The sequence below is a fragment of the Bos grunniens genome, chromosome 14 (genome assembly GCF_055505025.1).
Source record: "Bos grunniens cultivar Pamir isolate PY7600 chromosome 14, Bosgru_T2T1.0, whole genome shotgun sequence".
Taxonomy (NCBI): Eukaryota; Metazoa; Chordata; class Mammalia; order Artiodactyla; family Bovidae; genus Bos; species Bos grunniens.
The window spans coordinates 25,079,327-25,106,852 of NC_141178.1; the positions used below are offsets into that span (position 1 = coordinate 25,079,327).

At 36.1% G+C, this 27,526-nt stretch overlaps 1 protein-coding gene across 5 annotated transcripts in view; it reads right to left on the reverse strand.

Moving 5' to 3' along the window:
- The window catches only part of ANGPT1 (angiopoietin 1), a 475,361-nt gene that overhangs the window by 43,230 nt on the left and 404,605 nt on the right, over positions 1–27,526 (reverse strand). For 3 of the 5 annotated variants that reach the window (XM_086336288.1, XM_086336291.1, XM_086336289.1), the window contains 2 exons: positions 20,254–20,381; positions 10,457–10,558 (listed from right to left, as the gene is read on the reverse strand). In XM_086336288.1, coding sequence (XP_086192414.1) covers positions 10,457–10,558; positions 20,254–20,381 — 230 coding nt within the window. The remainder of the gene's footprint in view (positions 1–10,456; positions 10,559–20,253; positions 20,382–27,526) is intronic. The other 2 variants (XR_015140625.1, XR_015140626.1) reach the window with 1 other exon arrangement.

The window sequence follows — 27,526 nt, forward strand, 5'->3', positions numbered from 1 at the left end:
TGCAGTTGTTAATTCACAGAGAAGATCTTTTCAAGTTTAATATTATGTTCTAAACAATAATAAAATATTCTTTAAAAGATGGTTCTTTCATATTTTTATACACTTTCTTCAGTTACTCACTCAGTATTTTTCTGCTATGTTCCTCTCCAAGGCTCATTACAGTAATTCTTAATACAGTAAAAATATGATATTCAAATCTGTGTAGATGAGATTTTTTTGAATTAAATGAATCTGGTTAATAGGTTTAACCAGTAAATGCTTCTCAATCACAACTTGCTTTTGAAAATGGTTCTTACAAATACTAGTTAATGGAATATTTTCAACATAGTTTAAACATTTTTCAATGAGTATCATCAGAAGTTAACAATACTATTATTGTTTATGATATTATTCACAAATTATGTTAGATAGTAACAAACAGATTACTAGTCCCTTAACTTCTATAGCTTTTAACATTTTCAAGTAATAATAAGCAAATCGGTAAATCCAGGACTTCAGTTACTTAAATATGTCACACCCATAGATCAGGATTTAGAGGTAGAAGGCTGACACGGGCTAGTGAGGGAATCTAGCTGGAGGCTCCAACCCTGAATCTCAACAAGTTTCCTCTGCTCTCTTAAGGCAATCCCAGTCATTGCTACTGCTTGCTGCTGCTTCTGCTAAGTAAGTCCCTTCAGTCGTGTCCGACTCTGTGCGACCCCATAGACTGCAGCCCACCAGGCTCCCCCGTCCCTGGGATTCTCCAGGCAAGAACACTGGAGTGGGCTGCCATTTCCTTCTCCAATGCATGCAAGTGAAAAGTGAGAGTGAAGTCGCTCAGTCGTGTCTGACTCCTCGCGACCCCATGGACTAAGTGTTCAAAACAGTTTTGTTTGTGGGATAAAAGAAGTAGTACATAAAAGAAAGCTAACTTTTAATGCTGGTTATGTTAGCGATAGGAAAATTAAAAACCCTAGGAGATTACACGGAGAAGGCAATGGCAACCCACTCTAGTACTCTTTGCCTGGAAAAATCCCATGGACGGAGGAGCCTGAAAGGCTGTAGTCCATGGGATCTCTGAGGGTTGGACACGAGTTCACTTTCACTTTCACTTTTCACTTGCATGCATTGGAGAAGGCAATGGCAACCCACTCTAGTACTCTTTGCCTGGAAAAATCCCATGGACGGAGGAGCCTGGAAGGCTGTAGTCCATGGGATCGCTGAGGGTTGGACACGAGTTCACTTTCACTTTCACTTTTCACTTGCATGCATTGGAGAAGCAAATGGCAACCCACTCCAGTGTTCTTGCCTGGAGAATCCCAGGGACGGGAGAGCCTGGCGGGCTGCCGTCTCTGGGGTCGCACAGAGTCGGACATGACTGAAGTGACAGCAGCAGCAGCTGCAGGAGATTACCAGTGCTCTAGATTTTGGATATTCACAACTGCCTCAGAAAGTATCCCTTGGTAAAACTTGAAGTTCAGTGTAATTCCTGATCTACATGTTTTACCAGCCAGACTGTGAACTCCTTGAGGACAGAAGTTGTGTTGTATTTGTGAATCCTCAAAGACTAGTAGAATGCTGGTATACACTGGGCACTCCATATGCTTTACTGAAGTTCAAAGAAAATGGAAGAAAGGCAGGAAGGAAGAAAACAAAAGACTATAGTATTCTGCAATTGAATTCAGAAAAATAACCTTTAAACTTAGTTCTTGTAGGTAATTTGGTTGAATCTCAAGGGTGTTTCTTAAAGTGCCCAACTGAATCATAATCACTGGAGCACTAGTTGAAAACAAATATTCCTGGCAGGCTCCAACCTGAATCAAAGTGTCTGAGACCAGTCCATAAATCTGAATATGAAGAAACTTTCCATTTATCTTGAGCACTTTGATACTTGGAAAACTTGGGGTTGTCTAGTAATCACATGATATACTTTGATGTTGCAGAAAGAAACATTCTGGTTCACCTGCTGCTGCTGCTAAGTCGCTTCAGTCTTGTCCGACTCTGTGCGACCCCAGAGACGGCAGCCCGCCAGGCTCTCCCGTCCCTGGGATTCTCCAGGCAAGAACACTGGAGTGGGTTGCCATTTCCTTCTCCAATGCATGCAAGTGAAAAGTGAAAATGAAGTCGCTAGTTGTGTCTGACTCTTAGGGACCCCCTGGACTGCAGCCTACCAGGCTCCTCCATCCATGGGATTTTCCAGGCAAGAGTACTGGGGTGGGGTGCCATTGCCTTCTCCCCCTGGTTCACCTAGGTATTCACTAATAAAGGGTCTTATTCTATCTGTATGAATAAGAATGAGGAAAGTACTGAAAAATCACAGCAATTCCTTTTTTAAAAAATTAATTAATTTATTTTAATTGAGGCTAATTACTTTACAATATTGTAGTGGTTTTTGCCATACATCAATATGAATCAGCCAAGGGTATACATGTGTCCCACCACCCTGAACCCTCCTCCCACCTCGCTTCCCACACCATCCCTCTGAGTTGTCCCAGAGCATCAACTTTGGGTGCCCTGTTTCATGCAGCAATTCTTATTTCCTCAATACAGAGGATAGAATTTGAAAAATATTTATTTATTTAAAAATTTAATGTATATCAACTTTACAGAATTACAACTATAGTAGAAATGTTCTTTAATGAATTCTCCTTTAACCAACTTACATGAAGCAGTATTTTTCATTTCCTCTTTAAAGTATATTAATACTCAGAGTACACTAAAAGTATTAAATACAGTTGTGCACTCCCATCTGCCAACTGAGTTACTTACCAAAAAGACCAATTGTGTTTGGTCTCAAACTCATTTATGCCAGTTCTCTTATGGCAATGATAAGATTTATAACGTTATGTAAATAAGTTAAATATTAGTCAGGAAAGAGGAATTTTGTTTTGTTTTTGGTAAAAACTAATTTAGATGTTTAGATTTGCTCTATGAAAGCAAATCACTAAAAATTCTTTTGAACTATAAGTTGTTGCAACAATCCTAAAAGACTGAGGAAAATAATAAAACTTTACAGGACTTTTAACATACATTGCTTTTTATATGCCTTACTTGCTCTAGTTTTTAAAAAAACAAAAACAGAAGCTAAATATTTGATGCATTTGATTATGGGAAAGTTTTATGAAAGAATCTCTAATTCAGAATTGTAAGCTTTGAGCCTCCATTTTAAAAATGTGGGCAAATGAATGTATTTTCAATGAAATGTATTAGCATATATATATATATATATATAAATGTACACTTTTAACTTAGTTGCATATATGTATCTCAATTTAAATTAGTTTTTGATTAACTAAACACCTTTTGTCCAGATTGCAGTGGGTACATGCATCCCCTAAGATCATCTCCCTGTACAGATGTAGGATCTATTGAAGTCCATACTCTAGGGTCTCCTTTCTTCTCTCTTCTTAAGATGCTCAAATCACAGGTTGCAAGAGTTCCACAGTGGCAAGAAATCTTAATTTAAAATGTGCTAAGAATTTTACACATTCCTAGGGCAACTGGTGCTATATACCATGGAGAAGAGTGAAATTTACCTTCTTCAATGAGTAAGCAAAGCAGAAAGTTACAGGGGACTGAAAATTAGCACATTCTCAGTTGCAGAAGCCACTGGGAAGGAAAAGAAGACTGCTGGAATTCTCCTTGCATTTCTTTTCAGCTCAGACATGAAAAAACTCTATAGCCACTTGAGGATTCCCTCTTTTGTGTGGTCAGTTAGAAGAGATTCAGGGATTATACTAAATGTGAATAAGGAAGGTGGGGATGATGAAGTGTGAAGTTTTAGGTCAAACACTTCCATGCAGTTGCAAGGATATAAAAGCTCTCCAGCCTTCCTAGGGAAAAGCACAGTGATCTCCAGCAAGCCTCTGAAAAGGAAGAACATTTGTGAATTCCTCCACATGTCTTCGTTCCCAGCTTGGCATGCAAGCTTGTACCCCTTTAAGTGGAGGCTAATAACCATTCCTAAACAGTTTGCTTTTTGTGACTGAAGATAGAGGAAGAAACAACTGAAGAGAAAGCAAAGAAATTTGCTTTGATAAAACAAAATTTTATTTCATGCACCTTTCTGGAAAACTTTCTAAATATATGCTCTATTGGCTGCAAGGAATCAATGTGTTAGAGAGATTCTAACACAATCAATCTCCCTGTTAGAGAGAGAGTGTAGGAGGAAACCTTCTAATAGCTAAGTGCAATGATGCAGAAACAAAAGATGAAAAAATTCAAGCAAGAAGGGAAAATGGGTTCCTAATTTAGTAAACTGTCTATTTGGATAGTTTATTAGGCAACCATGAATCTGACACCTAGTCACAAAGACAGCTTCGATTAAACAAATTCTACTCCCTACCTCTGGCTCCAATTGGAAGTCTTGCTCAGCCACATACTTGCTCTTATTTTTGAGTCTTAGTTTCCTTATATGCAAAATAAGGATTTAAAATATTTCCGCATATAATGTTGTGAGAAAGAAGTGAGATAATATACTCGAAGCATTTATCTCAGTGTTGATGCATGAGAAGTACTTAACAAAAATCTAGTTTCTATTACAGTTAGAGGATATATCACAGTATATAGTAATTTTCTGATTATCTGCCTCTGTTCCAAGAGACTATAAGCTACTTGGCATTAGGCAGGTTCTCTTCCACTCTATATGAGAAATCCTAGGTCTTGTCTTAGACTGAAATTTAATAAGGAGATATTGAATCAATGCTTTAAATGGTTTTCAGATGCTAGGAACTAATGTATTCTTATGATAAGTTGAGTATTGGTTTACACAAATGAGTACTGTTGTTTTAATCCAAGAAGTTAATTATTAAATAAGAAGTTTAAACCAACTGGTGGCAACAGGGGCTAAGCTATGGCACAAACAATAGTCTGTGTCTACTGATTATCTTCTTACTCTTGTTTCTGCTTTCCTACTGATAAAGAGAAGTTGTCCTCTTTAACTCTACCTTGGTTCTATTTTTTAAATTCCTTTCTCACTACATCTCATAAGTTTTAGGATCTACAAAAGAAATTTTTGAGATCTTAAACCCATGCTAATAACTTGATAGTTCTGACATTTGCTTTCAACTGGCACTGCATATCAGAAACAGCTGTGGAGCTTTTTCAAAATATAGATGACTTGGTTGGTTCCCATATGGAGGTTCCGACTTAGTATGTCTGGGGCAGTCTTAGAGATCTATGCATTTAAAAGTTCCTCAGGTGAGTGTGCTGTGTACTAAAGGTGGAGAACCATAGGATTATAATGCAGAATACCTATTCTGAATGCAAATGAGAAATAATAAATTAACCAGATCAAATTCTCTAAGAGGTACATAGGGGGAAAAAAAAAGCAGGCATAAAACTAAAGTTCATCTTCATATTGAAGATATTAGGAGTTAAGTGTTGATTGTATATTATGGGAGTGTCTTTGAAAAAAATTCATATTTTTTTGGAAATACAGAAATGGACAATGCACAAACAAGCAAAAAAAAAAAAAAAAGATTTACATATTATTGAATACCTAACAGTTTACCACAGGTTTTATATTTTATTCCAAATAGCTTGCAACAGTCATAAGAATGAAAGTAAAGTCTTATACAAAATTCAGTGTTGACACTGAAAAAGCAGTAAGTCTTTTGAATAAACAATAGTAATAAAAACAGAACTTGTTTTTTTTTTATAAATAAAATCCAAGGACGCTATACCATACCCTGCCAATCATAACAACATAATTAAAAAAATCACATATTATGATTCTGATATCATAATTCAGATAGATTGTTTATCAATTTTATTTCTCCTTTAGCTCTTTAATAAAAGGCAAAAGACCCTGGAATTTAGCTTAAATTAATGCTAACTTTAAATTGGCCTTATAAACCACATTTTGCTTTAAAAAAAAAAGCACACAGAGAATAGATTAATATTCATTAGCTTTTGCCAAAATTTGCAAAAATGTTCAGTTTTGATTCGTATTTTTCCAAGTTGATAAAATAATTGTCTCTGATACTTTGTTTTGTCTGATAATATTCGTAGGAAGTGTTGACTTTTTATGACTGAAACACAATTGAAACCAGACACAGTCTATGTACCCTGTAGGTTTCATCTCTTTTCATAAAATGATCAAAGAAAACAAATAAGAAGTCAGGGTTACTGAGCTGTGGCTTTCCAAAGGTGCTTAATATACAATTCAATTGTGCATCTCCTCTAACTACTGAGATAGCCCAAGAAATATCAGAAGATGAATATTTCAGCATTTTAAATTTCTGATATATATTTTTCTCCTTTTAATGTGAATACGATAAAATGAAGTTGAAAATGTGCTCTTAATTTCTTTCCAGAAACAAAGAACTCCCAAAAGGTATGGTGCTCAGAATGAAATATTTGTGTAAATAGGAAGCTCTGTTTATGGAGCTAAATGTTTTCAATACAAAGACAGGTTGTCTCCAGGGCATTAGTCACTACCTTCTATAAAGTTAGGCCACTGGGGTACGGTTTGGAACGCCTAGCTTGATTGGGCTGTATATGCAAAAGTACTGCTGATAAGTGTTATTGCTGTAGGCCACTAAATGGTATTCTCATGGCTTGAAGGAGTTAATGTTGTTCCCTAAGTGCCTCATTAAAAGAGCCCACTCCAGACTTCCCCCTTGGCAAACATCTTTACAAATCCATAAACCAGATTTTGCTGAATCTCCTCATAAGGAAGTTTTAAGTGAAAACAAAGCTTAGGTAAAAGATTTTGTAGTCTTAAAGCCAACATTAAGAATCAATTAAACTGCAAGTCTTCCATGGTGAGAAAGGTTTAAAAATAATAATTATATATTTGTAACTTCATGTGTTGACAATTTTAACATATGTTCTGGAGACCTTATGAAGCAAGAGTCAGCCCACAGATATCAACCAGTTTAAAGGGAAGGAAAGAGGAAAGGCAGAAAGGAAGGAGGGATGAAACTTTAGTTCTACAGTCAGTGCTTGAGAAAGAAGTGAAGCATCTTATTGTATATAATAGAACAGTGAAGATTAAGGAGTAACTGGTACATGTCAAGTTCTCTTTCCCAAAGGATGTAGCAGCCGGTTCTGATTCAGGGAGCAGAAGTGGGTGTGACTGATAAGAGCTGGCATAACGAGTCTATGCTCATTCTTTGTGGAGTCATGTTGCTTTGTCTGCAGGTGAAAGAAAAGCTCTGGAGGAAACAACTGAAACATTTTATACCATGTGTTTTGGTGACAGTTAACCAAATTATAATATATGATAAATTGTGTTTTTTAAAATTTTCATTTATTTATTTTTTATTTAATTAATTTATTCTAATTGGAGGCTAATTACTTTACAATATTGTAATGTTTTTGCCACACATTGACATAAATTGGCCATGGGTGTACACGTGTTCCCCATCCTGAGCCCCCCTCCTACCTCCCTCCCTATCCCATCCCTCTGGGTCATCCCAGTGCACCAGCCCTGAGCACCCTGTATTATGCATGGAACCTGGACTGATATTCTGTTTCACATGTGATAATATACATGTTTCAATGCTCTTCTCTCAAATCATCCCACCGGTGCTGTCTCCCACAGAGTCCAAAAGACTGTTCTATACATCTGTGTCTCTTTTGCTATCTTGCATATAGGGTTATAGTTACCATCTTTCTAAATTCCATATATATGCGTTAGTATACTGTATTGGTGTTTTTCTTTCTGACTTACTTCACTCTGTATAATAGGCTCCTGTTTCATCCACCTCATTAGAACTGATTTAAATGTATTCTTTTTAATGGCTGAGTAATATTCCATTGTATATATGTATCACAGCTTTTTTTTAAAATTAAAACAAAAGAAGTCATCAGACTCATTTTTGCCAAAATGTTTCAAAATTTTAGAGTTTATCTCATTTCTGACTGTGTAGAATTGACACTAAGCTGATAAATTGTTCTAGTTTGAATAAAAGATAGTCTTTCTGCTGCTGCTGCTGCTGCTGCTAAGTCACTTCAGTCGTGTCCATCTCTGTGTGACCCCATAGACGGCAGCCCACCAGGCTCCCCCATCCCTGGTTCTAACTCCCCTGAAAAAGGGAGAGGAGAAAACTTCACAAAAGCTATGATTAAAGAATAATTCAGCCCCATTCCAACAATAAAAAAACTTGCTTAAATATACACATTTGACAAATGCTTATAAGACGAATCAATGACATCCTTCATATGTCAATCTTTCTTACTTAATATACCTAGTTTGCCAAGGCAGCAGATGATTACAGCTAGTACATCACCATTTTGGAAAGTCACCGTGATGACAACTTTATATTAAATTTTCTTTTATTATTAGTATTAATAATAATGTATTTCAGACTTGCCAGAGTCTTTAGCTATAGTCTAATTCTCAGATAACATCTTCAAAACTCACTTTAGTAGTGAAAATAATCATGACTTAAGATCATCTGCCAAATAATATTTTTGCCAGAGTTAAGAAAACATTTGCAGTTTTTGATGTTTTAATCTTGGATAATAATAATACCTACAGTTTACTGACAATTCAATGTGCCAAGTGCTTTACTTACAGCTAATTCTCACAATACCCCTGGCAAGGCAAGTGAGGTACTATTAGCAATATCCCCTTCCAACAAGTGAGAAAGTTAAGGTGTGGGTTAAATGATTTGCTAAAAACCACTCCACTTTCAAGTGGCAGAGTGATGACTAAAACTGTGCATGTGCAGACAGGAGGCCATGTCTCCAGGGTGACTCCAGAACCAAGAACACTCAATCTACAGAACCAAAGAATTGAAATGTTGCCTCTGGAGGACTTTACAAAACAAGAAATCTTTTAATAAATAAAACCTGGGTTCTGCAGCTTGTATGGACTGATTCAAGACTAGCCAATTCATCCATAAGTATGACATTCCCCTAGTCATTTAAATTTCACCGTGGTCTCTGGATTGTGGAGACAGATTTGAGAGCCTTGCCTCCTGGCTCCTTTCTAGTTTACCTCAAAATGAAAGCTCTTTCTTTTTTCAAAAGCCTGTGCCATAGTATTGGCTTCTTTAGCCCTTGCTCAGTAACATCATCTTTTTCTAAGTTCTCACAGTTAATCTTGTATGTTTTTGGTCTAGGTTGAAAGACTTCACATTTATCTTTGTAGAACTCTATCTTGTTGGCTTTAGCCTACATTTCTATTTTGAGTTTATAGATTATTGAAGATATCAAGATTCCAACTCTGTGTAACTCCAAACTTTATTAACTTACTTTCAGCATTAAATCTGATAAAAAATACTGTAGATAAAGAGACACCAGTAGACACTTTCCTTCATCTCTTAAAACCCTTCGTTTACTGATGTTTGGTCAGTTCTAACCTACTAATGGGTAAACTGCAATGTTGACAAGCAAACCACTGTTTTTACACATTTTCGACATGAATATCAAGGCAGAACTTAGGTTAGTACAGTATTTCTCTTTATCTCTTTCTTTACTTTCTGAGAGGAAAATTTGTCAAAAATTTGTCAAGACAAGAACTACCCAGAACATTTAGATGTAAAAGATGAGATTGGTTTGCAAAAGGAAATCCTCCTCCATTACTGTTTCTTGATAATTCGTCAGCAGATTTTAACAGTTAATATTGTAGGCACTATGTGATTATTGGATTATGGATTATTTCAACCATCTACTGTATTATCTTGGAAAGATTGATCTCCCAACTTGCTCAGTTTCCTCTTAAAATGGGGACAGTATTAACTGATACATTTGATATAAAAATTAGATAAGAATTTATGTATGAGACTTGTACATAAAAATACTGAAAGGGTAGCTATGATGATGGTGATGATGGTACTGATGTTATTTACTGTTATTCTGGAGACCTCAATCACATCTCACAGTTCAAACCCTTGTGTACTTGTCTGACTTTGAATCTGGACTGGTCCTGTCATCAACTTTAACTAAAAGAATTACAGTAGAAATGACATGCCATTTCTGGGTTTAATAAATCTTAGAAGACCTGGAAGCTTCTATTTTTGTGCTCAAAGGATGTCAACTGCCACATAATAAATCTGATGACCCTGGATCACTATACTGGGGGAAGCCCACCCTAGCCACATTGGAGGAGTTTTCAGTCCATAGCCAGCAGCAACTTGCCAGCCACTCGAGTGAAGTCATTGATGGTGCCCACCAGTTCTGCTCCACAGCCCACAGCCCTATACACTTCTCTTGTCCTGGCTCATGTATCCCAGACTGGGTCCAAATTCCAGCTTCCTCCACCCTCATTCAATCAGGAACAAATTCAGACAATATATAATAGTTTGCTAAATAATTTCAGTAATATATTTTTCTTTCTGATGTACACATGGAAATCATTTATTGAAAAAGATTTATGAATGCTTTGTGTTTAATGAGAATAATGTCAGGAATGTATCATTTTATTTTTTAAAAGACATCTAAAAATACAAGGGCTTATCACATAGTGTAGTGAAGAAAATCTCACTATAAAATGTCAAAAACTATGTAAATTCTTCCAACTTACCATTTTATATTCTTTCCAACCTCTTTGGAAATCTAGACTTCCGTCTTCACGATGCTGTATTACAGTCCAACCTCCCCCGTTGAGATCCATATTGCAAAATACCTGACAAAGAAACATAAAGCCAAGTGAAAATTATGTCTAATTTAAAGAAACAGGTATCATATATGTTTCAAAACAGAAATAGGATGGATAGCCTTATAGAAAAAAAATGATGAAAAATTGCCAAGTTGAAAATATTAATTTAGATATTTTATTGGCTATTTCTTCCTATATCCAAGTTGTTTCTGATTAAATTCCATCAAATGTGCATAAATTACTTGTAAAGTTTTGAATCAGTCAGCTGAAAACTGTCTCTCTCAGTCACAGACTATAAAAATTATTTTTAAAAATTTGTCTTAAATGGCAATAGGCACTGTGTATAATCAATTTTTTAAAATGTTACTAAGGTGGCCAAAATTACATACCATTTTACTGCTAAAACATAAGATTTGGAATTTTTATCTTTAATTTATTAAATTACAATATATCAATAATAAAGGTTTTGGAAAAATGGTGTTTTAAAAATCACATATATTTAGTATTACACATTTCATTGCATATTTACTCCTATATACTCATATACTACAATAATTATTCTTGACAGTTCAGTATAACATTAGAGGCAAAATTTGGTCCCCAGCATATGGAGAACACATTATTTGCTTGAATTTTCATCATGAACAATACAAGGAGAACATGACATACTATATTCCTTCTGACTGTGAGAAGCTTTTCTTTTGCATGTGGAAAAGTTATCCAAATCTTTCAAAGACTTATGCTTATTTCAATTATTCTAAATATAATGGTATTTATTTAGAAATGGATTCATTTCCCCCAGAGCCCACCAAGGAGAGAAACATATCTGTAATAGGATTATCTTTAGAGAGCAATCACTGTAATTGATGAAGCATGAATGTGGCAGCTTGATTATTCAAGGGCTCAGCAATGAGGAGCATCATTCCCCTGGCAATCATTCCTACTAATGCAATTTGGAAGCTGGCTAAAGGTGTAGACATGAGGCAACAGCAGCAGGCAGGCTGTGTGGGCATAGAGCCTGATTAAAGGAAAAAACCTCAAGTGTTTTCCCTGAGGCATTAAATTTTGAGCACAAATGGCGAAAGGGTATGAAAACATTGGCAAGAACTGTCATTCAAAGGACAAATTGTCCATGTATTTCCTCGGAGTAAAGGGAACTATGAAATACACACTTAACTGTAAGCATATGAAAATAGGCAGAATGCTCTCCTGTGGACTCTTCCTCTAACTTGACAACAGCCGCCCATCAGTATGCATTCGTCATCACGAGGAACTGACTCCCTCCAAGATTACAAATTTGAAATCCCCCTCCCTATCTTAAAGTTCTACTAATCCCTTAGCTTCTATGCACCTGCTCTTTGTCCTCAACATAACCTCTATCTAGTCTTTTGTCTTTCTTAATACTAATTCAATTTTTTCACCCCAGGAGCATTTTGGGGCACTGAGTCTATGATACAACTGGTGATATTTTGATGAACAAAATATGGATCATATCATCAAAACACCTAAAAGTTTAAATAGTGATTGTTCCCATAGAAATAAGAAGATGTGAGAATTCACAATTTTCAACTCCAGTGACCTGAAGAATAATAGAGTCAGCAATCTAAATGAGAAATTTAAGGAATAGAGCTAACGTGAAAAAAGAAATGATCATGGTTTTGGAAACCTAATGTTTAGGAGAGCACAGTCATCCAAAAGGGGGAGTTTATTGATTAGAGATGATATAATTATAGGCAGATCAAGAATGAATAAGAATAAGGATAAGAGAATGAGGAACTAAGAAAGGAATAGTCATAACAATAGAATGCCTTTTAAGTGCTAAATAATTCAAACACTTTACTGCATTTTCCAATTTATCTCACAACAGCCCTACAATGTAGGTATGATTATTATGTCCATTTTGCAAATGAAAAATCTCAGACTCCAAGTTATTTCAAGAACTTATCAATGGTTATTATTAATAAAACAAGTACTGAATTTAGGATTTGAATCCCTTGTTCTAAATCATACTGAGGGTAATCTTGAAAGCAGCAGTTGATAGCATAAAGACAGATTTCTAAAGAAGTAAAAAAAAAAAAAAAATAGTGGAAACAGATATGGGGAGGGGTGATGGCCGAAGAATGGGCTTTGGTGAACAACTGATGGAGAAAAAAACAGACATCAAAATCTTTAGGTAGGTAGGAAATTCATTTTATTTGCTACTGTCCCTAGTGTCTAGAGCAGTGCCTAGCTATAGTAGGCACTAAATGAATATTTGTTGAATAACTAACTAGAGATGCAATAAGGAAAGATAAAACAGGAAAACTTGATTAATGGAATGCAATGAAAGTTGGGGATGGATTTCAAGTTTGGGGAGTGATCAACTTAGTCAAATATTCCAGAGAAGTCAAGATAAAGATTAAGAAAATACACACTTAAATTTAAAATGAAGGAGCCATTAGTGATCTTGAAGAGAGAAACTGCAGGATTCCTATAAGAATAAAATCCAGATGGCTCATTTTACAGAGGACATTGTTGGTGATTCAACATAGCAGACCAAGTGGAACTCTACTGGTAAAACAGATAACAGTAAGTGAAAATGTCAAGGAAATATTTTCTTAGAGGAAACTAATGTCACTTGTATTTTAATTAAATTTTACCCTGCCTTGACTGGTTAATTTAGATTTTTTCCCCCAGATTTTGACTTCCTAATGGACACTGATTGCCTGAGAGTTTGTCAAAATGTGCTTGCAAACCTATGAAGTCCATTTACACACTCAGGGAAAGGAATAACCACAACTATAAATATATAGTGTGTAGAGAAAACTGTTCTTTACAGTGTTTTTTTTTTTTTTTTTTTGTCACTATTACCTATGTTATTAAAATTCTATGCACTTAAAAAGTTTTGAAAAAGTGATTTTTTAAAAAATCACTCGCTAATTTTAGAAAAGACAACTTTCCTTTGCTGGGAGCATTTCTTAGGTAAAGACCCAAAGAAAGTTAACCCAGAGGAGAGAGGTTACCCAGGCAGATTACTGCCTTGGAAGCTAAAGTGCAGGGAAATTAAGAAGTTAGATTTACACTCCACAATTCCTACTGGGACTCAGTAATAACAGCAAAGGTAACAGCTTCTTTTTGGTGAATATGGACACAATAGAAGGGAATGATATATTGGTTAGGGGCGTGGACTTGGGTGCTACATTACCTGTGTTCAAGTCCCATTTCAGCCCTAACTATGCTGTAGATCTTTTGCAAGGATTAAATTAATTAATGCATATAGTTTTCAGAACAGTGTTTGGCATATAACAAGCTTTGTCATTAATCTCTTAGATGTATTTTACATATGTGATGTGTATTTATATTGCACATATATACTTTATGTATATAATATCTCATATATCATAATAGATTACTATTATACATTTCATATAATTTATTATTTATTATGGATAATATAAAACATATAAAGCCAAAATACATAGAAATTCAATAAACTGTCCTTATGATTACAATTCCCAGATTCTTGTTAATAATACTGGCATCATCAATTTCTAAGTACGCTTGCTATTGTATATATAGATATTTATGTAATATATATACATATATGTATATGTCCATATATACATATGAAGTTGGGCTTCCCAGGTGGTTCAGTGGTAAAGAATGCCAATGCAGGAGCTGCAGGAGACGTGGGTTTGATCCCTGGGTTGGAAAAATCCCCTGGAGGAAGAAATGGCAACCCACTCCAGTATTCTTGCCTAGATAATCCCATGGACAGAGGAGCCCGGTGGGTTACAGTCCATGGGGTCACAAAGAGTCAGACACGACTGAGCTACCAAGCTCATATGAAGTTGGATTAGTGCTAGCAACCTGCCACACACAAAAGACCATGATTTTTAGTCAGAAGAAAAACAAAAAGCCTATGCTTAATAGATGAAAGGAGTTCAAAAAGATAGGTGGTTGGTTTTGAAAGATTTGAGACATGAAAGGACCTGAGAAGTTCCTTTGCCAATGTAGTGTGGTCTGTGCTATCTGGCGGCATCCTTCCTGTAGACACAGGCGCCCTGCTACATTTACTATGACTGTTGCATTTATTGATCATATGACTTGGGCTTAACTCTATCCAAGAACAGATTGAACTGGCTTCTATCCCAGGCAAGGTCAAAGCTTTCAAGCATTAAAAATCTTTTAACATAATAATGATTTAAACCCAAACAAAAAGGGGAAATTTGATTCACATAGTTTTATGCTTTTATGCTACATACAAGTTGGAATGATTAACCTTGTGAGTGTTAATTATTTTTCCATAACCTTAAATAAAAAAGGCTCCTCAACACATTTGTTATAGTCCTTTTCCAAGAATTAGGGAAATTATAAACTCAGAAACAAATTTTTAAATATTTTATAGTAATCAGAGCTATTATTTAATGGTTTGTTTTACTGTATGAAACTAAGCAGATTACAGTGTATTTGGTGTTAGAAACTTATGAAATCAAAGGAAAAATCCTGCTTCCTACTACCATGTACTGAAGGAAATTCAGAGTGGAAAATATCCACAAGCCATTAATAATGAAAAAAAGTAAAAAATAGATATATAAATGATCTAATTCTCATTTTCTATCTGCTTGAAAATTTTAATAGTCCTAGAAAACTGCCTTTGGCTTCCACGTCACATTTGAAAAGATAATACTTTTCTAACTTTTGCAGACATTCTTTCTTGGCAGGGAATGATGTCAGTCAAAACAACTATATAGCAACTGTGTATACTTGCAAATTTCACTCTGCCTAAAATTAATAATTTGTACTAATAGTTTTTGTTAATTGCCTAAATAGGTCAATTTAATTGATTAACCCATATATCATACATAGCTAGACATTTTGTTTTGTTTTTACATAAACTTGCCTTGAGTTTCTTATCCTTGCTAGAATTTCTGGAAGTATTAAAATGAGCAAAATTTTTGCTAAGCATATCATGATTAGCACCAAACTTTATAGCCACAAAGCAAAATATATCTGGAAGGGTGATGATCCTAAGGATGATTTTTCCAAGCACTTTTTATAGAACTTTTTTTTACAGAACTGAGAGGATACCAATGATCTATATAAAAATAAGAGAAGGCAATGAGAGTACAGGGTGGGAGGAAGCAGGGTGGCTTACAATCATACCTGACAATGAACTCTTAGCTGTGTCACTCACATAGGTTCCTATAAAAAATTATGAAAGGTGTAGCTTCAGTCATCACTAATATAAGTAATTATCTCACTTAGCTCCCTGTTAGGATGGTATAGTCTAGAGTTGATTTCTTTGTTATGAAGCCTGTATTCAGTATTTGCTGCCCAAATTTGTGATTTGGGCAAGTTATTTTTCTAAAATAGGGATAATGAGAGCAACTATATATATCATGCTGCTGCTGAGTCGCTTTAGTCGTGTCCGACTCTGTGCGACCCCATAGACAGTAGCCCACCAGGCTCCCCCATCCCTGGGATTCTCCAGGCAAGAACACTGGAGTGGGTTGCCATTTCCTTCTCCAATGCATGAAAGTGAGAAGTGAAAGTGAAGTCGCTCAGTCGTGCCCGACTCTTAGCGACTGCATGGACTGCAGCCCACCAGGCTCCTCCATCCATGGGATTTTCCAGGCAAGAGTACTGGAGTGGGGTGCCATTGCCTTCTCTGATATATATCACAGAGTTATTGAAAGGGATAAACAAGTATATGTATCTAAAGTGCTCAAAATAGAAACTGGCAAACTGTAAGTGCACAGTACATTTGAACTATTATATTAATCAGTTTCTCAATAACATTGGGAAGTTTACACAATGTTTGTTCTTACTAATTCTAAGATATGTGACTATAACAAGGGATATAAAACAAAATTTGCTACTTACTAGTAAGTGCAGGTATATCGTCCTAAAATGTCCATCTCCATAACAGAACATTATTACTACTTGCGAAAGTACCATAATCTCAAAGGGGAAAGAATAAAACAAGGGAATGAACACTTAAATAAAGAAGCCCAAAGTCTTTCCTTCCTTATGGTCAGTTATCTCTCCCTCTCACCATGCTCTGCTGTTATTTCCAACTAAATTAAACCTAACGACAGTAAAAATAACATGTGAATTTCTCCTCCTTCCTCTGAAGAAATATAAGTGCCATTTCTATAGTGATAAAATTTGCCTTTTATAGGCCCTATTGATATTATTGCTAATCTGTCTGGTGTACTAATTTTCTCTAGGCCCAAATGTAACAAGTCTAATCCAGCATATATTTAGCATTTGTGGCTTCAGTATTTTAGATTTTTTTAAATTTAAGAACAATATTGAAGTTCTCTAACATGAAAAATTCATCATGCTGCAGAGACATAAATTTAAATCATGCTGTTTCTGAAACCCAACATAGAAGTCACTGAACTAATGAACTGGATCCTCTAACCCACTCTTTTATGTAAATATTTAAAAAAAGCAAATTCTTTTAAGTTTATAAGTTGTTATTCAAGTTTATGACTTCCCCAGTGGCTCAGTTGGTAAAGAATCTGGCTACAATACAGGAGACCCAGGATCAATCCCTGGGTAGGGAAGATCCTCTGGAAAAAGAAACGGCAACCCACTTCAGTATTCTTGCCTGGAGAATTCCACAGACAGAAGAGCCTGGTGGGCTACAGTCCAAGGGATCGCAAAGAGCTAGACATGACTGAGCAACTAACTTTCACTTTCATTAAAGTTCATGAGTTAAGATACTTTTCTTCCACCCTAACAGTAGCAGCGGTTCTGCAGATAGTCTGAGAATTATTTGTTTCTCAAAATATTCTGAACTAGAATAGAGTTATGATTATTGCATAACTTAAATTTAATGGAATGATCAAACTTTACTTGTAACGCCCTCACTAAGGGCCATGTGATAATGTTGATGGACTGAAAAAAGATTCTTAAAGTATGAAAGTTAGTCTAAAAACTTTAAAAAACATTTTATTTTTATATTCATACATAATTATTAGAGTCTAAAAGGAGGGTCACTTAATATTTTTAGTTAACTTTATAGTCACTATGTAAGAGGGGAAGTGATAATCATTTTGGGGTTTCTATCAGGTCTTGGGAAGAACTACAGGTAAATTGCATGAAGTATTTACATTACCTCGGGTTCTCTCCTCCAGGGAAGTTTCTGACACTTTACACGCTCTCTGTATGATGTATCAGTGTGGGCATGTATAACATGCCTGTGCATATGTATGAACTGAATTTAAGTCTGATTTTAAGATATCAGCAAGCAGAATAGGAAGGCTTTATGTCATATGATCCAAAGGGTTCAAAAGGCTGCTTTGGTGATTGCAGCCATGAAATTAAAAGACGCTTACTCCTTGGAAGGAAAGTTATGACCAACCTAGACAGTATATTAAAAATCAGAGACATTACTTTCCCAATAAAAGTCCGTCTAGTCAAGGCTATGGTTTTTCCAGTGGTCATGTATGGAGGTGAGAGTTGGACTATAAAAAAAGTTGAGCACTGAAGAATTGATGCTTTTGAACTGTGGTGTTGGAGAAGACTCTTGAGAGCCCCTTGGACTGCAAGGAGATCCAACCAGTCCATCCTAAAGGAGATCAGTCCTGGGTGTTCATTGGAAGGACTGATGTTGAAGCTGAAACTCCGATACCTTGGCCGCCTGATGTGAAGAGCTGACTCATTTGAAAAGACCCTGATGCTGGGAAAGATTGAGGGCAGGAGGAGAAGGGGACGATAGAGGATGAGATGGTTGGATGGCATCACCGACTCGATGGATGTGGGTTTGGATGGACTCCAGGTGTTGGTGATGGACTGGGAGGCCTGGCGTGCTGCGGTTCATGGGGTCGCAAACAGTCGGACATGACTGACTGACTGAACTGAACTGAACCCTTTCCTCGCTTCCCTGGTGGTTCAGTTGGTAAAGAATCCACCTGAAATGCAGGAGACTTGGGTTCAATCCCTGGGTCAGGAAGATCCCCCAGAAAAGGAAATGGCAACCCACTCCAGCATTCTTGCCTGGAGAATTCCATGGACAGAGGAACCTGGCAGGCTACAGTCCATGGGATTGCAGAGGTGGACACGACTGAGCAACTAACCCTTTCACTTTACTCCTAAATTTGCTATAATACCTTCACAGTTTTTGTTTTTTTTTTTTTAAAAGACATGGTACACCTGATTCATTGAAAATTTTCACAGAAGCTCAAAAAGAAATGCAGTGAAATCAAACTTCTCTTGTAGGTAACCCAGGTAGCAATGTACATAACTGCCTGCCACCTCTTTTACCCGCTGTACCATCTTTATTTCTCCCCACCTTGACAGCACAGTATAGGTCTCTTTTCAGAAGAAAAATTTTGTCCCAGCAAAGGGAAAAACTATTGAGCTAACTTAACCCACTAATCCTCACTGGAATCAGCAGGGCTGGTAGAGTCCAGACTTTGCCTCTTGACAACTGTGTGACAACTGGCAAGCTGGTCTCCAAGATGTATTTCCCTCACCTATCAAAGGGAATGAACAGTTGGAATGACTAAGGTAGGCTTACTTACTATATACTACACAGAAGTGTTGACATTATCATCAGCAGGTCATCTATTCATTCATGCATTTCAGCACATATTTACTGAAGGACTACTATGCTCCAGAAACTATTCTGGATCCTAGGAAGTCAAAAATAAAAGTAAAATCCTTCCCTTGTAGAACTCTGATAGTGAGCAAGTCATGCAAAGTTGTTTGAGGGAATCAGGGAAAACCTCTGAGAGTGTATGCATAGAACCTAGAAAAAATGGGAACACAGAGCTGGTAATTTAGGTGGGGCAAATGAGAGGAAAAAGACTGTTCCATCCTTTGAGGATAAAGCACTGCAAGGACAGGTGGTCCTCTCAGGGTCTTGAGCATCTGGTTGAAGCTTTTACATGTTGAAGAACAGAGTTCTCCTCCAGGCTCTCCATAAACCCTGTTGCGGTCTCTATCATTGCACTTCTATAGTATATTACAATTTCTGTGTATTTGTCTGTCTTCACCACTACATTGGGAACGATTTTATATTATGTCTCTAGTCATTTACTGACAAATAAATGACGTACACTTACTATGTATTGAATGAAGGAATGGATGGATGATTTAATGAACAAATAGGAAGAAAGAGTATATATAGAAGAGATATAACAGCAAGAAGACAGTGTTTTTCTTACTTCAAAGTATACTTTGGATCCTGTTCAATATACTGATGAAAAATATCCTCCAACAAAGTCCTTTAGGTAAATATGCAAAGCAAATCCTTTCAAGATTGTGAAATAAGATAGAGTATCTTTCTCTACCCTAGTAAGAGCAGAGGTTTTGGAAATATGTCCCTAGCTCTGTCTCCACAGTATCTGAACATAGATGATGTGTACCATCTGTGTCCTTGGGACTTTGGAAGATGGTTCCTAAGTTATTCCCATGAGCTTGAAGTATGTGCCTTCAACATGTAATCTGTATAAGGCAAGAATTTATGAACAAATGGGATATCCTAGGAATGAGCAGAGGGTAAATGGAAAACTGCATGTGAAACAGGGATAGGACATGTGGGGGTTGGAAGTGGTCTGTACAACTGGGTTTTCATCTTTTATGGACCTGGGAAACAGAGTATCTTCGGGAGAAAAGAGCTTAGGCATATATATTTTTGGTTTAACAAGCTCACAAATCAATCTGATTATTCAGCAATTCAACTAGGATCTGCTTTACATCTCATAAACAAACACTTCTGGTTTTACCTTTTTGGGTTCTGGCATATTATTAATATAAATAGTGTAGATTCCACTTTTATTAAAACCAGCTTGATATACATCTGCACAGTCTCTAAATGGCTTTTCTTCCTCTTTTTTTCCTCCCTTTAGTAAAACTGCAAAAAAAAAAAAAAAAGATCGCAATATGTGAATATCAGTACCATTAGTTCCCAAATGGACTTCAAGTATAGCCAAGTGAGTCTTCATTTCCTCCAAACAAATGTCAATGTTGCATTTATTGAAAAATCAATCATAGGAACAATGCTAGATTTTGAAGTGACAGAATTATAAAACTATAAGAAAAACATGATTAATTCATAACTGAGTATTTTTTCATGTTTGGCTTAATTTCTTAAATCTTGTTTTCTCTATCACTTTCAGAACATCAACTCAATAGATAGATAATCTGATCCTGAAATACTGACAATTGGTAACAATTATGTCAATGTTTCTGCAATATTTTTAAAACCTTCTTAGCTACATTTTATAGGAGAGTTTGAAAAATGCTACCGTTTTTGGAGCAGGAAGAGTTGAAGATAAATTCAGATATAAAAATACAATATAAAGGTTTAATATGCTAAAAGAAGGATTTACTATTTTTCTGGGGCTTTATATTGAAGTTCTAGAATTTTTTAGTTTTAGAAAACTCTCAAAATAAAAAATAGAAGTCTCTGATCCAATTTAAGTATCTAGAGTGAAAGGGAAGTGAATTTTGATTTTTATTTAATGGCCTGAAGTTAAGCTATCAGGTAGATGACATAAAAGTAGAAGAACAAAAATCAGTAAGATTTGAAATTAAGTTATATAAATGGAAGAGCTAAATAGGGGCCGGAAGTCTAATAGAAAAATAAATTTAATTAGAGATAGTCTCTACTGGGAGGAACTTTATTTCATTCACTGATCTTCATCCATTATTAAGTTCTTATTATGAGATCAAAATACAAAGATGATTCATTTAATAGTTTTTAGCTAAAAATATATGCAGCATATATAAAAATTATTTATGATTTAGTATTTTCTAATAAATATACATTATTCTAGCAATTTGCTTCATTACCCTTTTCTTGAAGTTAAGATTCAGAATGTTTTATAATTTTGCCCTTAAAGTCTCTAGTTGTTTAATCATTATCTGCTTTAAATCACTCTGCATCACAATGATATTTTAAAATAATAACATCAAAGGTAAACTATGAATTAATGCTTTTAAATTGATTTTAAACATTCTAACAATCTAAAATACTTAACCTGATTTCAATTTGACACACAATGTTACTACTTTATATGTAATTAAAAATGAACAGTCTGATCTTTATATAAAGAATGACTATCTCAATATAAATTTTTGAAATTTTCAAAAATAACTATGATTCAAGTAAATGAAATATCCATGTCAGATATGTTGCCATAACAAAAATACAGAATTATAACATTTAATAGCATTATAGTTCTCTACATAGCTCACGTTTACACTAATGATTTTGCTTACTTATACTAAAAAGTACCTCTAAATATCATCATCACAACTGCAATATCAACACAAAATAAGTAATCAGAGGACTAACAGTTCATATGCTAGTAAAGAAGTATTGCACAGAATGCATGCAGATAGCAATTAAAAATGAGCATTTATATACTCAAAAGCCATCTTTAATGGCATTGGGCGTGTCAATGGATTATACAAAGGCCTTTTTTTTAAAAACATCAGTGCATTTTATTTGTGCTTTACTTACTTTAAGCTAACTGAACTATTATTTTTCTAAAGTAAACTTTCCTAAATTGTAAATGCTTGTTCTTCTGTTGAAAAATTAAAAATAACCAAAACAGATGCAATAAAAAAGGGATGTAAAGAAATATTAACTAAAATTTATAATCCCGTGAGAGCATCCACAGCACAGGAAGATGTGGTCAAGAGGAATTTAACGGTAAACCCATTTTTCTTTTTTGGGTTAGAGATGGAGAAAATCGTTTCTTTAAAGAAAGAGAAAATTCTTCCTTGTTAAATGTACCACTTCCTGCCCTCCCTTATTTAGTTATGCAAGGCGAATACATTCCTTTCCCACTTCTTGCCACTTCCCTTCCCCTTTTCTTTTCCTCTTCAGGATGATGCGGGTGAAGGTTGTATGGGAAGAGGGAAGTTATTTCACACACATTTTCAATAACACAGAAAAAATAAAAAGTTAGATATTGTCTTATTTTCTGGAAACTAATTTATAAAATGATGTTCAAGCTCTGAATGTAAGTCTCATAACTAGAAAGATGGTTTGAGGAGTCTACCATAAAAGGTACAAGTAGTATCTTGAAAAAAGTACAAAGGATTGAAATATACTTTTCAAGAAATGTAATAGAAAAGAAAAGCCTATTTGAAATGACCAAGGTTTTGACTGAGCAGCATAGAGAACACAACTGAGGTTAGAAAGCATGCATTTGAATGGCATTAAACAGCTTCACTTTAGTGTTTGCAGTCTAGAAGTGGGGGTGAGAACTTGAATAAACATCCTCCCTTGGGTCAGGATTTACCCATACAAGGGGCTACTGGCTGAAAGGACGGTGGAAGGAAGGCACTAGCAGTTCCACCTGAACCGTTCCCTCATGTCTCACTCTCAGCCTGAAGATAGGAAGAAAGAAAAAGGAGGTTAGGAGGAGACAGATTAACGGTGGGGTACAATACTATGGACATGTTGTAGTTATGGCACCATATCTAATATAGATATTTCATTTTCTTGAAATACAGTCTGGTGTTTTTGAAAAATCGAAACACATTATTTCCAGAAAGATTAGACTGCTTGTTTTTACTTACTCACTTATTAGTAACAGAATCCTTGAAATTTTGATCCAGACTACACTTAGAATACTACAGCATTTAAAAGCAATTTAAAAGTTTCATTCAGAGCTTACCTTTACATCTGTATAATAGTCTATGGTCTGATGACCCCTTCTATAGGAGTAGATTGATTTTCAGTTCCTTTTGCTTTCCTTTTAGTGTATAAAGTGGGGTACTTATGAGGCAAGTATGTGAATTACATAACAGAGTGACTGAATTATAGTAAGTACCAAGAAATGGTAGTTAGTGTTATGGTAATAATATCATTGATGGCAACACTATTTTTTCTTTCTTATGGAAAAGACATTTAAGCTGTGGAAGGCTAGCCAATCTACCACACATGTGGGTGAAGGCTATTGTGTGGGAAGAGGGAAGCTGTTTCACACATATTTTCAACAACATAGAAAAAAAAGGAAAAGTTGGGTAGGATGGATGTTCAGTGGAGTGGTGGATGCTACTGTCTTTCATCCTCAAATCCAAATACTGCAGCTGACTAAACAGAGGGAAGTTATATTTGATTACATTTAGGATTATATCAAGTTGGCCCCTCCCTGTCAGAGTTGGGTAACTGCATTATTTCATTCATTGACTACACCAGGTTATATCACTACTAAGTCAAAGAAACCCAGTAATCTAATCTTTCTATATGTGCATAGTCACTCAGTCATGTCTGACTCTTTGCAACCACATGGACTGTAGCCCACTAGGCTCCTCTGTCCATGGGGATTCTCCAGGCAAGAATCCTGGAGTGATTGCTATGCCCTTCTCCAGAGGATCTTCCCAACCCAAGGACTGAACCCAGGTCTCCTGCATTGCAGGCAGATCCTTTACTGTCTGAGCCACCAGGAAAGCTCAATCTTGCTATATAATGTGAGCTTTATCTATTAAGAATTAAAAATTATTTCAGATGAAATGATCTATGATATGTATATCAATATGCTGCTTATTTTTCTGGGCTCCAAAATCACTACAGATGGTGACTGCAGCCATGAAATTAAAAGACGCTTACTCCTTGGATGGAAAGTTATGACCAACCTAGACAGCATATTCAAAAGCAGAGACATTACTTTGCCAACAAAGGTTCGTCTAGTCAAGGCTATGGTTTTCCCTGTGGTATGTATGGATGTGAGAGTTGGACTGTGAAGAAGGCTGAGCATTGAAGAATTGATGCTTTTGAACTGTGGTGTTGGAGAAGACTCTTGAGAGTCCCTTGGACTGCAAGGAGATCCAACCAGTCCATTCTGAAGGAGATCAGCCCTGGGATTTCTTTGGAAGGAATGATGCTGAAGCTGAAACTCCAGTACTTTGGCCACCTCATGCGAAGAGTTGACTCACTGGAAAAGACTCTGATGCTGGGAGGGATTTAGGGCAGGAGGAGAAGGGGACGACAGAAGCTGAGATGGCTGGATGGCATCACTGACTTGATGGATGTGAGTCTCAGTGAACTCCTGGAGTTGGTGATGGACAGGGAGGCCTGGTGTGCTGCGATTCATGGGGTCGCAAAGAGTCGGACACGACTGAGTGATCTGATCTAATGCTGCTTGTAGAGATTTTAATCTTATAACTCCAATTTTCATGACTATTTTCTTTGTCAAATATTAGAGAATACAAAATTTAGTGTTATTATCAGATATTGTAAAACTAGAGATAGTAAACATTTTAAAACATAGAAAGACCATAACAAAGATGAATTAACTGAACAGGATAAATGATCAGAAACAAGGATAAATTTTTGTAGGAGGTCTTGAGATTCAATAAGATGGAAGATAATGCCTGGAGGAATATAAGATAAATGGCAAGAGACAAACATGAAAAACCTGATGAAAGAAGATAAAAGAAGCATCAGCTGGACAGAGCAGGGAGGGGCGATCTGGACATATGATATGGTGTTTTAGTTTCTGAAAACGTAGTTTAACTTGTTATAATAATACACTGGTTTAAAGCATACATTTTTTTAAAAATGATTTTTACCTCTGAAAGTTCCTTCTTTGACCACATACTCTTGTATTTCTTCTCCCAGTCTTTAATTCTTAATGAGTTTGTCTTTCTTTTTAGGGTCTAGATCCCCACTGTTACTATCTGCCTCCTCCTAACCTCTTTTTTCTTTCTTCCTATCTTCAGGCTGAGAGTGAGACATGAGGGAACGGTTCAGGTGGAACTGCTAGTGCCTTCCTTCCACCGTCCTTTCAGCCAGTAGCCCCTTGTATGGGTAAGTCCTGACCCAAGGGAGGATGTTTATTCAAGTTCTCACCCCCACTTCTAGACTGCAAACACTAAAGTGAAGCTGTTTAATGCCATTCAAACGCATGCTTTCTAATCTCAGCTGTGTTCTCTATGCTGCTCAGCCAAAACCTTGGTCATTTCTAACAGACATTTTTCTATTACATTTCTTGAAAAGTGAATTTCAAATCTTTGTACTTTTTTCAAGACTAAATCTTACTCCTGTCTTCTCTCACTATTTATATGTGACTTTTTTAATGCTTTGCCATGAAGATCTAAGACATTTGAAATAAGTCTCCTTTGCCTATCTTTCCCCTTGCCTTTTTTGTTGACTCTCTTAGTCCCTTTTTCTATTTCTCTAGTTGTCCTTTCTCTTTCCTCTTCATTGGGTTCTGTTCCTCTCTTCACCTACCAATAGATGTTCCCCAACATTCTATTCTTGGATCTCTGTTCCTTTTTAATTTGCTCTTTTTGCAAACCATCTTCCATGGCTTCAGACTTTTACACAGATTTGTAAGATACAAGCATTTCTGACACTGTGTTTGTGGCCCTCATGACTTCCAGATTCACATTTCTACACTGAGCAGTTCCTAATGCTACTCCAACTTCATTTGTTTAATGTCACCTAATATTTTCTCCAAAACCGATGTTCTCTTCTTCTCTTATTGATCCCACTATCTTCCCTCTGTTGTCATCATTAAAAATTACTAAAAGCCTAAACATAAAATGGGCTTCCCAAGTGGCTCAGTGGTAAAGAATCTGCCTGCCAATTCAGGAGACACATGTTCAATCCCTGGGTATTCTTGCCCGGGAAATCCCAGGCCTGGCAGGCTACAGTTAATGGGATTGCAAAAGACTAGGACATGACTTAGCAACTAAACAACAACAAATACAAGACAAGTAGACTGAGGTTTTTAAATTGGTTTCTCAAATAAAAAGACTGCCTGTTATTCCTTCTTAGTTTAACCCATCCTATATTGACAGTTTCAGTAAATACTGATTAAACATCTGCTATTTGCATGACTTTTTCTAGACAATGGCGATATAGACATAAGAAAACCACAACCTGCCCTTAATGTGATCACTGTCTGATGAGAGGAAGACCCATTTGTAGGTCTTCCATGATATCTCAAAATAGCTATAACCATGGGTAGTATCCTCCACGATAGGGAAAACCCAACTCAAGCTTGCTTAAGTAAAAAGATAATTTACTGAATCATGTAACTGAACAATCTAGGACAGAGCTTTAGGGAAAGCATGATCAGGTTTCAGTGTGATCAAGAACTGGTTTCCTTATCTTTTTCTTGATTTGTTGTTGGCTCTCTACCTGGTTACAAGATGGCTAGAAACAGCTTCTCAGTCTAATGTTACCAGTTCAAATATAATACCAAACACAGATAATGCACACAATTACTGTTTTGCAGGTAAGCATCAAGTGCATTGACAGTAGGCACAGAGACTACAGGCTATTTCTGACAAGTAGACTTGGGGAAGGCTGTTCAGAAGAGATAACATCTGAATGACTAAAACATGTAAAAAAGCTCTCTGAACTAAAATTTAAGAGCTTTACCCATACCAATATCAGTAAATAAATCTAGAAAAGCCTGACAAAGGAATCATTATTCATTCCTTATCTATACAACCAAATCTCTGTGATCTAACAGAGACACAAGCAGGTGCATGTCTGTCTTTCACCAGCCAACACTGAGTCAATAAGCAATATGAGACACTGACTCTAGCAGCTGTTAACTTTATCTGGTCCTTCCCTTTCATTTGCTCAACCAATTTCAATCAGATGGCATGTCTGCCACCAGGCCAATTTCAAGGAAGAAGTGTGAAAGCTAAGGCAGAGGGTCACTTCAATTCAGATGAACCCTCAAGAGAAAACTTCCTGGAATGTGAAACTGGTAATTCTGAGTCTCAAAAAACCTAGCAGAGAACACAGAAGACAATTAATTAGCCTTGCTACTAGAGACAATACCAAAAACAGGAGTCCTTGATCCTACTTATTTTCTAAGTTGCTATAAAGGGATCAATTCTTCAACTATTCTTTTAAAATCTTACATGTGGCTAGTTATTCATATCTCTCTAGTATTTAGAAAACATCAGAATGTATGTAGATCACATTATTGGTTTAAGGATATTCCTTGTGGTACATTTTTGGCTATTAGCATTAAAGAGATGGTAGTACTAGGAACTGACCTTTAGCCTGTGATTTTC